This window comes from Saccostrea echinata, unplaced genomic scaffold (assembly GCF_033153115.1).
Source record: "Saccostrea echinata isolate AGI-Se365-2 ecotype Australia unplaced genomic scaffold, CSIRO_AGI_Sech_v1 ptg000050l, whole genome shotgun sequence".
NCBI lineage: Eukaryota > Metazoa > Mollusca > Bivalvia > Ostreida > Ostreidae > Saccostrea > Saccostrea echinata.
The window spans coordinates 1717838-1732490 of NW_026889799.1; the positions used below are offsets into that span (position 1 = coordinate 1717838).

General features: G+C 32.9%; 2 protein-coding genes across 2 annotated transcripts; both read left to right on the forward strand.

The window, feature by feature from the left end:
* The first annotated feature begins 11 nt into the window (after positions 1-11).
* LOC133203311 (uncharacterized) lies at positions 12-6755 on the forward strand. The gene is made up of 7 exons (XM_061339120.1): positions 12-65; positions 2008-2153; positions 2701-3378; positions 3668-3954; positions 4560-4801; positions 5752-5895; positions 6099-6755. Exons 2-7 carry the CDS (start codon positions 2014-2016, stop codon positions 6636-6638), a joined length of 2031 nt encoding a protein of 676 aa, XP_061195104.1. The 5' UTR covers positions 12-65; positions 2008-2013; the 3' UTR covers positions 6639-6755.
* A 5038-nt stretch (positions 6756-11793) lies between these two features.
* On the forward strand, positions 11794-13920 carry LOC133203373 (C-type lectin 37Db-like). Its single transcript, XM_061339164.1, has 5 exons — positions 11794-11907; positions 12081-12224; positions 12737-12833; positions 13219-13398; positions 13916-13920. Exons 1-5 carry the CDS (start codon positions 11794-11796, stop codon positions 13918-13920), a joined length of 540 nt encoding a protein of 179 aa, XP_061195148.1.
* The last annotated feature ends 733 nt before the right edge of the window (positions 13921-14653 follow it).

Here is a 14653-nt window from a genome sequence, read left to right on the forward strand (position 1 = left end):
ATCGGTTAAAGCATATGAAATGTGAAAGAAGTAAACCAAACCAACGGAGTTGAAGTGTCAGCCAGGTAAATAAGGTTTAAATGAAACACAATTCTTTGAATGAAGAATCATGCAGACTGTTTCGCATAAACATAAAATGATTGTTCAACACATGATCAATGTATACTTTACCATTCCTACATCTGCACATGTAGGTCTAGCTGTCAGGCAGTAGCATGTGTACTGTCTGACTGTAGCGTTCCAATTTCTGTCTCATGACATGTAATTTTACGTTTTTGACGGTGGTGCAAAACATGCAAAGCATCCCATGTTTCATGATGCATAATATCTGATGTTTTGTCTTGTGGTTGCTTTTTCAAGAATTAAAAAAGGAAAAAAATCAAATTCTTTCTGGTAATCATACACATATGTAGGAACAGCCATACATGAATGGTTTGTAGTTTCCAGACATGCTGAATTTTTGTTTCCAAGTAGAAATCCTTTTTACAGTTTGTATACACAATGTGGCATGATTGTGAATTTCAACAACAGTAGAAAGACAATGGGATGTCTTGAGTAATACGCTCCATATTACCTGGGACATATAAATTTAGATCCCTGATATAACATATGACATCTGTGAATTGATTAATTTCAATCTGCAAATTTCATTTATTGGGTCAGCAACAGAAGAGCTAGGGCACCAATATTTGAATAGAATAAAAAGTTTATACAAATTACGTTTAAAAAACAAACATAATTTGGAACTTCTGCGACCATGTAGGTGGAGTGTAGTATGATATGTCCACATAACAACAAACCTATCGATTTGCTATGTAAAACAACTGTATAATACTTTTATCAGATTTTTTTCATTTTAAGCTCACCTGAGCTGAAAGCGCAAGTAAGCTTTTCTGATCACCCATTGTCCGCCGTCTGTCCGTCTCTCTAGCTGTCCTTCCATCTGTCTGTAAACTTTTCACATTTTCAACTTCTTCTCAAGAACCACTGGGCCAATTTTAACCAAACTTGGTACAAAGCATCCTTGGGTGATGGGGAGTTTATATTGTTAAAATGAAGGGCAGAGTCCCCTTCAAAGGGGAGATAATCAAGAAAATACAAAAATTGGGGTCATTAAAAAATCTTCTTCTCAAGAACCACTGGGCCAGAAAAGCTGAAACTTATGTGGAAGCATCCTGGGGTAGTGTAGATTTTAAATTGTTAAAATCATGACCCCCTGGGGTAGGGCGGGGCCACAATAGGGAATTCAAGTTTTACATTGAAAAATGTAGTAAAAATCTTTAAAAATCTTCTTCTCAAGAAACACTGGGCCAGAAAAGCTAAACCTAATGTGGAAGCATTCTGGGGTAGTGCAGGTTCTAAATTGTTCTAATCATGACCCCAGGGGGTAGGGCGGGGCCACAATAGGGAATCCAAGTTTTACATTGAAATATGTAGCAAAAATCTTTTATAATCTTCCTATCAAGAACCACTGGGCCAGTAAGGCTGAAACTTATGTGGAAGCATCCTGGGGTAGTGTAGATTCTAAATTGTTCAAATCATGACCCCCGGGGGTAGGGCGGGGCCACAATAGGGAATTCAAGTTTTGCACTGAAATATGTACATGTAATAAAATCTTTAAAAATCTTCTTCTCAAGAACCACTGGGCCAGAAAGGCTGAAACTTATGTGGAAGCATCCTGGTGTAGTGTAGATTCTAATTGTTCAAATCATGACCCCTTGGGGTAGGGCGGGGCCACAATAAGTACTACAAGGGGGAGGGGAGAAATCAGGTGAAAAACAGCAAGGCCAAAGTTACTCATGTGAGTGTTGTGGCACATGGGCCCCTTGTTTATGTATTCATTGAAAAGGTTGTCACTTAATTAGCTTTCTTAGTTACTCATCAGTTGTCAGGATCATAATTATATTTTCCAAATACAGCTTTTATAATTTCATAAAAATGTTTTAAATCGATCATTAAGATATTTACTGAATGTATTTATCTGAATTTTCAAAATTTACTTTGCAGATAGAAATGGCAGCTAAATCTCCTCCTACCCCACCGTACTCCCCTGAAAACTTTAATCTAGAGACAAAGCTGATTGTCCTCAACTTTATAGGATACAACCCTCACGACTCTCCTTCACAGTCCATTCAGTCAGCTGACTTATTCAGGTAACAACACTTTGTTAATCAGTTGTTTTGTAAAATTGTTACACTAATTGCAGTGTAGTATGGGTTTTAATCCAGTTTATTACCTGATACTTCAGTTTTTGTTGTTTTATAATACTTTCTGTATAGTTTTGACTATATAGTACATGTATACATGTATCACTTGTTTTCACCTTTTTATCTTTTGACAGGTGATTTATTGCAGGGCATCAATCAATCCAAACATTTATATAAAAATAATTCATAAGGAACAATTTTCAAAGAGAAATTTATATATATTGTCATTATTGTGTATCTAATAAGCATTGCACATAAAAAAGGGGCATAACTCTTTTTCTTTTTTTTTTAACTTGGAGAAATGGAAAATTGAGATTACATATATCCCTTTTCAGTTTGTCAGTAAAATTTATCGGTGCAACAGTGTTTGACCTGATGATGCCTGAAAAACTATATAGAAGAAATTAATTTTTTTTTTGACTAAGTTGAGTTTTGTGAATTAAACTTTCACTCAGATGTGTTGATATTTGATTTGATTGATTTCTTTTATTAGAGGAAGATTCTGCCATTCTTTGCCTGTGACCCCTGACTTACACAAGCAGTGCAATCAGAGATCTTCTCTACAAAAACAGAAAACGGCAGGTCAGCTATATGCTAAACAATCGTCATCTTCTATCAATGAGGAGCAGGTCCCTAGGCGAAAATCATGGTCCTTAGAAACTGTATCACCTCCTAAACTGTCTTTAAAATTCAAGAAAAATGTTACTTTGAATTATAAATCTCAAGGTCAGTCATCTTCAGCAGACAGGGAGAGTTTAGATGACTACAGAGCAGATGATGAAATGTCCCAAAGTGCCTCTCCTTGTGTTCAGTCCAATGATCTCAATACCAAGCAGATTCTGTCACCAGCAAGTGATGCCTGGCTCAACCCTGATACTTTGTTTGCATCACACAAAGCAACCTCCACCACTACCCCCAAATCGTTAGGATTTGAACCTACCCTGGAGGACTGGAAAAATTTGGAGGCTGCTGTCCCAGTGACTGAAGAAGAAGATGGGTTAACAGAGATTTCACCTGAGATTCAAGAATTTGTGGATTCGCTCTTGTCTGATGTCATTAGATTGGTTGTGGAGGGAGAAATGAGAAGGCAACAGAAAAGCATAGATGAAGTTGATGCACATGATGGTCATAATGGTTTTCACAATGGAGAATATCAAAGAGGAATCAGTGGGTATGCTTACTGCAAGTGATTTGCTTGAAAGTACATGTAAATGTGTGTGTGTGTGTAGTGTTCACAATGTCTTTCTGTGGGAGTGCATCTTAGACATGAAATTAACAATTTTTGACGTATGAAATTTTTTAGTTAATACTGGTAAATGTGCAAATTGTGCAAAATACTGATGCAAAATAAAAAGAATTCTTTTTATGAGTTAGGAGTCACAATGTACCATCATAGTTTATTTATAAATTATGATATTTTCATAAGTTACCAGCAGTAAACTCAACATCTTTATTTTTAGAAATGATGACGTTTCCTCATCTTCAGCTGACTCCTGCTCCAGTATGTCCATAGAAAACTTTGGCCCCTCCCCTGAGGATGTGGACTCTGTCACTTCTCATGAGATTGACGGCTGTAGCTGCCATAGTATTAAAAGTTCTCCCAACGATTTCACACCTGGTGACAGATCTAAGCTCCGCCTTCATATTGTCAATCATTCCTCCCCAGCTGTAGAGGAGAGTGTTCTAAATTGTATGAGGGCGGAGCTTAGTGAGGAACTCTCCTCACTGGAGTCAGAGTTAGAGAATGGTAAGTTATGATAATCTGGAGTGTATAATTAAATGGACTTTCTCAAACTAAGCTTTTCAATTCATAAGGATATAAAAGGTCTTTTGCTTATATATATATATATTATGCTTGGCATTTCACAGACATTTGGGTGTAGCTTTTTTTTAAAATGCAAGTTGAAGTATCTTACAAGAGTACTGCATAGTACCTTCATTAGAGAAAATATTTATACAAGGTGTTTGTCTCCCTTGAATACATCTATCTATCCACAAAATATTTTGAAGAATTTTAATGCATTTATTAGCCATTTAAAGGAAAGATGTTTTATAGGACTAGAAAGAATGTGATATTGTGGTGAATCTTGTTAAAGTTGAAATAAGGACTGTTGATAATGTGAAATAAGGGCTGTTGATAATGTGAAAAAGAAAAGATAACTCTTACTCTCATATGGGTTTGGAACATGAACATATATTCATAGTCTTTTAGTTTTCTGTTTGTGTATCATGTACTTTGTGAATTTGTATGCTATGTATTTTTTTCTTTGATAAGCAATCCTTTTACTGATCATGAAAATGTAAAGACAAATGTATTACTTGCTAACTGTTTTGAAATTATTTTACTCTCAGCTTTACAGAAACAGAGAAATGGAGAAGTTGTGTCCCCCCTTTTGACCCCTCCGCTTACCCCTCAGTCCAACGCTGCCCGTGTCCTGGCCAGGATTGGAGATGAGGTGCGTGCTAAGTATGAGTTTCAGTTGGAGGATGCACTTCATCGACTGTTCATTGAAGGTCAACAGACATTTTCATATGAAGCCTTCAGGGAATCAGCCAATCAAATTGGGGATCAAAATTTGCCAGGCTGGAGGCAGGTAAGTGAGAATTAGAAATGATGTCAAATGTATATTTCTCTCCTAGTACTAGAATTTAAAGTTTCACTCTTTTTTTGCATACTACATGTAGTATTAAATGGTAAAAAAAAAAATTAAAAGGTAGATTTAAATTTTCTTGCATATACATGTATTTTGAATGTTTATCATATTTTACTTTAATTATGAGGAAAGACTGGAAATTTGATTCTTTGGTAAGGTTAAGAGGAAAAATTAAAGGCAAGAATCGGATATCTTTCTATACTCTCATTTCAACTGGTTTGAAATGAGAGTAGAAAGATAAGCTCTGATTCAAAAGAAAAGGTTACCTCTATATTTATACTTTTATTATATACCCAACTGATTGTCACTCAGTTTTACTGTTGAATTTATGCAATCACATGACGGTGTGATCCGACGTTCCGGACCACCACACTGTGGTTTTTTGAATCCATATCACCCCTCTCTGAAACTGATGACATAGTACACAGATAAGTGACATTTTTATTCTCACACATCAAAAAGTTCCTTGACAAAATGGTTTGTTTTAATGGACAAAAGTTATGTACTTTTATTATATTTTGCTAATTATAATGGGGTATATAATAAATTTATCATTATAATAGTAACTTGATCTGAAGAGCCGTATCACGTGGATTTGACAGGCGCAGATCATCAGATCAAACGAGATATGTTCTACATGTATTAACAATCATCAGATACCCTTTCAGTTCTTTCAACAAGAAGAATTTATTATATGTATTTTCTATTTACTATTAAAGCATTAAATCATTAGTGTAAGTTCTTTAGAGCTTTGTTCTTTCCATTTTAAATCTTGTACTTTCCATTTTAGATCTGCTGTGTTAAAGTTGTATTCATCAAACAAGTTGATTTTTAGTAGTACATACAATACATAATTATGATTATTACTATCACTTCTCATATATATGTAGGTTGTGTTAATGTTGGTGTATGGACAGAGTGTTACCTGGAGAGCTGTGGAGAGCGGACAGAGGGGGATAGGTAACTTAATCAGCTATACAACACGCCTCCTCTCAGACTATGCAGCAGAATTCATCATAAACCAAGGAGGATGGGTAATAAAAATGTTCTCTAGAAAATATACTGTGAGATAGCAGTTTTTGGTATTTGCAGAACTGAAAAAAAGTACAAAGTAATGCAAAATATTTCTTCTAAAATGTAGACAAGTGTTTTAATGACATTTTTATTATTATTTCATCAGTATTAGATTCAATTTGTATTTTCTCAGATTTAATTGGTCGTTTGTTTGACATTATAGGAAGCTGTCATGAGTTTAGAGTCCTCTGTAGAAACTTCACCAGACCAACAGATAGGCCAGTACCCCTTAAATTCCAAGCAGTTCACTGACCAATCACATTCCTTAAATCAATCAGACCACCCACTACATTCCAAACAGCTCAACAGCCAATCACATTCCTTGTATGAGTCATGTGCAATGTCAGTGAAACCAGGTGAACTTTTCAGTAATCATCAGAATGTCACTGCCAATAACAGCAGTTATCATGACAGTGAGGTCATGTCAATATTTGTCGACCCTACTCAGGTATTTGAATCTATGTCACAAGGAGGCTTGTCTTCCTCAGGTTCTGATGAATCTCCAGTGCCTAATGTCCCGTCTGTCTCGGCAATTATCTCCGAGTCTGATTTTTCTGCGGGAAGATTCCAAGGTTGGGATGACCATGTATTTACTAGATCTAGAAGCGAAGAGTACTTGTCTAATATGCTCATGATATCTTTTAACATTGGCACTTTGATTGCCCTTATTTATTTGTCTCAAAATGGGAGAAGTATTAATTAAAATTTAGTTATATGGTATTAAGTTTTGCTCAATTTTAAGTTTGTGATTTGTTGTGATTAATGATTGATGCTTAATAAGCAGAAATCTTATTACTGACCATAAATTTGGTTTTATAAATGAATCAGAATTTAGTTAGATACAAGTTTGCTTTATTGTATTGTTTATTTTTACTAATGGTATATACAGTATTTATAAGTAATATGAAACAGAAAAAAGTGTACTTAAATGTCATTGAGTAATGTAATGTGTTCATTTATCTTCAATGTCTATTATTGCTGTAAGTGTAAATTAAAAGTGGATCCAATTTGTAAATTGATATTATTGCTTTACATTTGTCTAAGAAAAGGGACTCCACTTTTAGGAAGTGAAAACCACATTAGGTTTGTTTAAGTGATATGAAGATGATTGTTTATCTGTTATTGATCTGATTTTTTATTGCCCTAACATTCCTGTTACATGTACTTTTCCATTTATATTTACAATAAAAGTCTCTACATTTGACCATAACATTTTTATATGGTAGAAAAAAAATATTTAAATTAAAAAAAAAAAATGCATAATAAAGATATAGGCCTATATTGTTATTAAGATGTTAATTTATAATAGGATTTTTGTTGTGCCAACTCCTTCTCATAATATACCCTTATTTGCTGTAAAATTTATTTTTAATTTTTATGAAGTTAATTTAGAGAACAACTAATTTTTCATTTGTTAATTTGCGATTATAAATGCTAATTTAACACTGTTGCAAACTGAGGATTTACAGGTGATGCATAAGCATAGCTGGTAAAACAGATGTTTACGGCAGTTAGATTAGCATTAACAGTTGCAAATAATAAATGAGAAATATTTATTCCCAAATGCAATTTATGTATTTTCTTTGATGTTCTTATTTAGTTTAATTTTGTTACGTGAAATACATCATAAAACAGCGTGTTTTTGTGTTGGTCTATTATGACATCACAATCAAAAGCTTTCATTTTCATTTAATTTTAATGCTTGATTAACTGCCTCAAACATCAATGTATTATCCAATCAATATGCATTTTACGAGACAGTTGGATTGGAATATGACATAACCACCTTAGTATGTTCTCTTTAATATAATGACAGCTAGTCAGAAGGTTTTATAGTTTGATTTAGGCTGGTTTACTATTTATTGCTCTAATTAGAATGTTATTATCAAAAGTAACAAATTACAAATAATTACTCTGTAATATATATAACTCTGTAAAACATTTCAAACTTTAGATTAAAGCATTGTCTTCTGTTGCACTCTACATTGGTTTGCACACATTTTGTTATATTTTGCATGTTTCTTAACAGTCAGTGCTTTACCATTCTCTTGACTAAAAATGAGAAAATGTCAAGGAAATATTTTGAAAAAAAATCCATATACCAGTATTATTGTTCCCTGCAATTTTTCTTATAATGAATTCCACCTTCACACAGATGTTTTGATTTGATTTATCAATGTCTGAGAGAAAATTCCCTAAGTGTAGTTGAGTACCTTTTATTTATAGTTGTGTTGATGCAAAAGTTAATATAAGTTATCAATATTTGTTAATAGTACTGTTTTTATTTAATAAAAAGAGTCAGTATCAATTTGTTTTTGTTTCGAAAATATATATATATATATTTTTGTAACAAAAAGCTTTTATATTTTTAATTAGTAATTCATAAAAAGAATTTGCTTCTTTTTTTTTCTTTTTTTTTTTTTATTTTTGCTTATCTAAAGCTACATATACCACAATTTTTTGGTTACTCAGTTTAAAATATGAACTTGTGTTTTGTTACAATAAATAATTGTTTTTATAAAGATGGACAGAGTTTTTATTATTATTGTTGGACAAGGAACCAAAAAATAAAGAAAGCAAATTTCATTGAAGTTTGACCATTTTAAAAGTTGCAGTGTAATGACTTTTGACCGTTTTAGATCACCTGAGCTGATAGCTCATGGGAGATTTTCTGATCACATTTTGTCTGTAGTCTGTTTGTCCATCTGTAAACTTTTCACATTTTCAGCTTCTTATTATTATTGATTATAAATTGAAAAAAAAAAAAAATAAATACTTGAAGAGATTTTCTTCTATGCTACTGGGTAAGAAGCAGATAAACTAAGTGCATGGTTATAATGAGCAAGGTTGTTTCTTCCAAAATTTGTGAAACTTGTGGCGCTACGGTCAGGGGCTGTGGTGTTTTGGGGGGGGGGGGGGGCTCTGTTGCTGGTATAGTTAAATATTGGTGAATATGCATAAATTCGGAGACCAGGTCTTCCAAAAAACTCTTGGAATAACGATGGGCACTAATTGTGCTCCATTATTAGCTGACTTGTTTTTACATTCCTACATGTATAAATCTGATATCATTCAAAAATTTCTACATGAGAAGAAATACACTTGCCATTGCGTTCAACTCGACATTTAGATATATCGACGATGTATTATCAATTAACAATAGTTACTTTCATTCAAAAGTCGATCGATTTATCTCAGTGAACTTGAAATTTAAGACACCACAAAGTCTGCAACATCTGTTTTATATTTTGATTTTTACTGACTATAGACGATAAGGACCAACTAGCAACGTAATTGTTTGATAAACGAGATGATTTTAACTTTTTCATCGTCAACTTTCCTTTTTTATATAGTAATATCCCGCATTCACCTGCATATTGTGTTTACATCTCCCAACCTTTTCGATACTCAAGAGCATGCTCCGAATATGATCATTTTTGAAACCGAGGCAGGCTACTGACAAATTAATTGATGTTACAGTGATTTCAATAAACTCGTTTAAAGTCAGCATTTCGTCAATTCCATGGTTATTATAATTACACTGTTAGCAAATATAACATATCACTGGGTCGTGTTTTGCTGACTTGTTTCAATTGTAAGGACTTTGTTTTTATATTGAATATGCCAACGAAATGTCCGTCTACCTAATCAATACATAGGGCTCACGACGGATATGACCGATCGACACGGGATGCTTACTCCTCCTAGACACCTGATTCACCTCTGGAATATCCAGAGGTCCTTGTTTATGCCCTTTTCACATATTTGTATTGTTTGAAGTTTTTACGAGATCGATCACGGTTTGTTATCTTCAGACTTTATCATGTATGTCAGATATAGACGCTAAGTCGAGATAATGCTTCTAATTGGGACATAAATCGTTTCCTTTGCGTACAAGATTAGCAAGACCCTAGTTAACTCTGAACATAATTTTTTGCTAGTTTTTGCATTAGTTGATACACAAAATGTGTCTTTCAAACATAAAACTCCTTATCTTCATAAATTTGTGTATATTCTTTACATCTGGTGAGTAGAAATATTTCATTTAAATCTTGCTGTGATAAAATTCTCAAATAAACTATTTTTCAAGACGATCTGAGTATTTCTTTAGACCAATAATGCTTTTTAGATATAAAATTGTACGCTGGCTACCTTTACGTAAAATGTCTTTACAGCAACTGCATACTGTGAAATTAGTCTTTTGCCAAAGACAACACAAGAAATTTTATATGTTTTCCATAAATGTCATTTATTAAAAATGATGATAAAAAATCCAAATGTTATAAAATAGTTGGAAGCCAATAAAAAAAAAAAAAAAAAAAAAAAAAAAAACAACTAAAAATAAATAAATAAATAAATAAATAAATAAACATTATAGTTCAAATTGAGCAAATTGGGTAAATATTTAATCTTTCTTTCAGTTGTTGCCGGATCTCCGTCGTGCCCCCATGGTTGGTATAAACATGGGTCCTCGTGCTATGTATTCATTGATGGTGTTTTGAATAGTTGGACAGAAGCAATGGTTTGTACTAAATCACGCTGTTTCATAATTTTTTGTGTGATTCATTTTTAATTTTCGTTGAAGTGAATTCTTGAATAATTAAACATACGCATTTACATCTAACTGTATGTTAAATTGAAGGAGGTAGGTAAACAAGGCGTGCACAATGTCTATAGTTTCAAATGTATAAAAATCATATTCAATTTGTGAATTTAGGATTTACAATGAAATTCTTATCATTGAAAGGTGAGAAATTATGAGAAAATTTCTCTGCGAAAAAAAAAATCGATAAAAATCATTATAAATCCGATATATCCTAAGCAAAAACCCTGAATATCCATTTTTACTTCGATATTAACATGCTAACCACTATGTTGAAATATTTATAACAAATCGACAGTTAAATCGTGTTTGTGATTTGGCCCTTGATTAAATGAAAGTTTAATGTTGTATCAAAATTATATATGTATATAGGCAAAGTATGTTTTTTCCCATATTTTTGTTAACCTAAGATTATATATTTTTACGCATACTTTGAGAATAATCTTTCAAAAAATGAAATGAAGACACACTCACAAGGGAATTTTGCTTATTGGTATAAAGATTTGATCTATTAGGCATTCTTTGGTGTATATAAGCTATTTCATGACAATCAATTTCAAACTTTGTGAGATTGTGCGATTCATGGAGATTCTACTTAAAGTACACGTTAATGTTAAATGAAACATGATAGAAAATTTCGTCATAATTGATACTTCTTTTTTTTAGTTCAATGTGTAATTTTGGCATAATATGCATCTTGCTCGCCTTGTTGGTCCATTTTCTTTGTAAGCATGTATTTATTGCAGTCGACAATGACATAATACCATAAATACGTTTTTTTAAATTAAAATTATATAAAATCCTAAATTTGCTTCATAATTAGCACACACTGAATTTATCTACCACTGGTTTCATGCTTTTATGTAATATATAGAGTACCTTTTAACGAGTGTATCTTTAGATATCAGACGAGGGGGTTGGTCCCCCGAGTCTTATATCTGAAGATGCACGAGTTAAAAGGTATTCTATATGTTTTGTATCATTGTTCTCAGGTATTGAGTTACCCATGATCTATCAATTTCACGTTAATAACACGTAATTCAACTATATAATCTCATGCACTGAATTAGCCATGATCTATCAAAACTTCATCACACCATTTTATATAACCAATGAAAAAAGAGCACGTGATTCGAAAAGTATAGCGCGCTGTATTTCTTGAATTTACTACCGCATCCATTCATACTCTGAATGCCATGGATGACGGTTGTGATTTTATGCTTTCGCAATTCTTATAGACACGGAAACCGAAATTATGAAGGAAAATTACTTAGATCAGTTAGGGAACAAGATGCAGGTTGAAGATTCTTTGGGAAGTATGACGTTTGATCTGCCGGAATTAAAAATTGAACCTATTATGGATTTCGATGTAGGAGATATTTAAGACATGATGGCATTAATTTCACCAGTCCCGAAGTCGACACGAAGATGAAAAATGAAAGGTTTTTACAAGTGTCCTATCATGAAATTCAGCATTTGATAGACTCTAAAAAATATCAACACTCGTAAATTTATATACCAAATGGGAATTCAAACGTTCAGGCTAATCAAGGAGTGGCGTGCGGCACGGGGAAATGTCCACTTTTGACCGAGATGAATAGCGATTCTCTAAATTACTGGATGCAGCGATTTGTGTTGGAAAAAGAAAGGAATATCCACCTTGCTCCCTGTACTACATTGTGTTTGGTTTGTTACGCTTCAAGTTTATGAGAGACGAAAACATTCATTTAAAAATGTGCTTGTGTGAATTCCATTTTGGATTTAAAAAATGACGTGCAAAATTTAGAATTTTTATGCAGACCTAAGGTATACATTCGCTGTGTTTATATTTGTTTGTATTTTGCTTATAAAGTCAGCTACTTTGTTTATATTCTTTTTCTTTATCAATGTAAGGTCAAGGGTCATTGGAATTGTTGCATCATTACCCTGGCGTGTTCTATCTTGATAGAGAATGGTTGTTAGAGCACAGTTTGTCATGATGTATCAAAAATAAAAACACAGTGGACATCAAAGGAAAAACACCGCAACAATGATACAATCTTGCTTTACCTCGTAAGATAGTCGGTTATGGACAATGTATCTATTCAAATTGGATAGTTAGAATAAAAATATTTATAGATAAAAAGACACACCTTCTCACTACAAATGATTATGCATAGTTTTGATAATAGCAATTATTGGGTTATCATATTTTTCAGTCGTTTTGCAAGGGACTCTCTGCTAAACTGGTGGAAATAGAGACACGGGATGAAAATGATTTCTTGCAGCATCACCTTCAAAATATGATGCATGGCCGTGTGTATCTTAAACAAAGAAAATCAATTTTCTCATTACATTTGAAACTGAAATCCAGTTTTCACCATTAAATCACGTGTGGATGTCTGTTCGAATTTAAACGTTATCAAATCCTTCATATTTTCTCTAAAATATTTATTAATTAGTTCGTGCAACATATAATAATGATATTTTAAATGGAAAAAAAAATTGAATTATCCTCTGTCCTTTTTATTGCTATACAAAATTCTGTTTTTATTTACTAAGTGATGTCCTGAATTCGTTTATCAAAATTCAGACTTGACACTTTGTACACACATTGTAATGGTGAATTAGATAAAAAAAAAAAAATAGAAATGTAATTGCAATGTAAATTAGAAGTTTCATGTTCAAATCTTCTCTGCAGATAACTACTGGATCGGTTTAACAGACGCAATTGTTGAAAATGAATGGTTATGGATGTCAACTCAACAAGAAGCTCATTTCACTAACTGGGGTCTCCTCCAGCCAGACAATGCCCAGAACAACGAGGACTGTGCAGATATGGCGTTTTTCTATCCACAAGGCGTCTGGAATGACGAAAATTGTGATGCAAAGCTACATTTTATTTGCGAAAAAGAGTTCGTTATTTTTTGTACTTTTTAGTTATTTCTACCTTATACAGGTTGCAAACATTCTTTCTCACTAGCAATTCAGACTTTTTTGCTTTAAGTATAATAAACACTTCTTACAAGGATAATCCACCTTTAAGAATCGCCGATAATTTAAGCTTTTAAGAAGTATTCTGTTATTCTAAACACTATTTATTTTTTTTATTAGGCCATTGTAATTTTCTCTTTTATTTAACAAAAATTCTTTTTGCTGCGATTGTAATTCAAATACTGGTACTATCTATTGATATCAATTATGGAAGATAAATTCTTCATAATATCATTCCAGACTTTTTTTTTGTATTGAAAAAATGAAAAATGAAATATAATCGCAAATAGGTTGGTGTAAATTCAGCAATGTTTACAAATGAAATACATGTAGTGGTTGTTTAAAAACTACGGCAAATTTTACATGCATTGAAGAAAGATTTAATAATTTTTTTTAATTTTCAGATTGACAAGCACAACACTTCTTCCAGTCGGTAATCTTGTTGGTAAATAAATCTTTTAAATTAATGAGTATCGTTATTGCTTGACATAATTAAATATATGGAGATAACGAACAGTATTCATGCTCAACGACCATTTAAACAATACAAAATAGGAGCAGAGCAAACACGGACCTCCAAAACATCAGAGGTGGGATCAGGTGCCATAGAGGAGTTAGCATCCTCTGCCGACCTGTCACACCCGCCATGTGTTCCTTGCCATGATCGGGGAATAACGGGACAATCTGTCGACAATTCAGTGTGTAAATAAGGGCCTAACAATTAGTATGTAAAACGTTTCAGCATTTGACTTAATGCTAAATTGTTTTTGCTGACAAGGGCATTGTATCGACCAAAGAACTTACAAAATGATGACTTTAAACGAGACTGTTGATATTATTGTTTCGTCAACTTGTTTGTCAGTAACTTACCTCTTTTTATAACTTGTTCATACGTAGAGCATGCTCTTGCGTATCGAATCAACTGAGAGATATAAACTCCGTATGCAGGTGCTACGGGTATATTGCTGCATAAGTAAGGGAAATTGACTATGAGAAAGTTAGGTATCACGCTTAAAATAAAGCTTTGTTATTGTGGTACCATTAAAGTCTTTTTCTAGTAAAATATACAAATATGAAACAGATGTGTCAGACTTTGTAATATCTTTTATTTCAAGCTCACTTTGATATATCGTGTAGACATA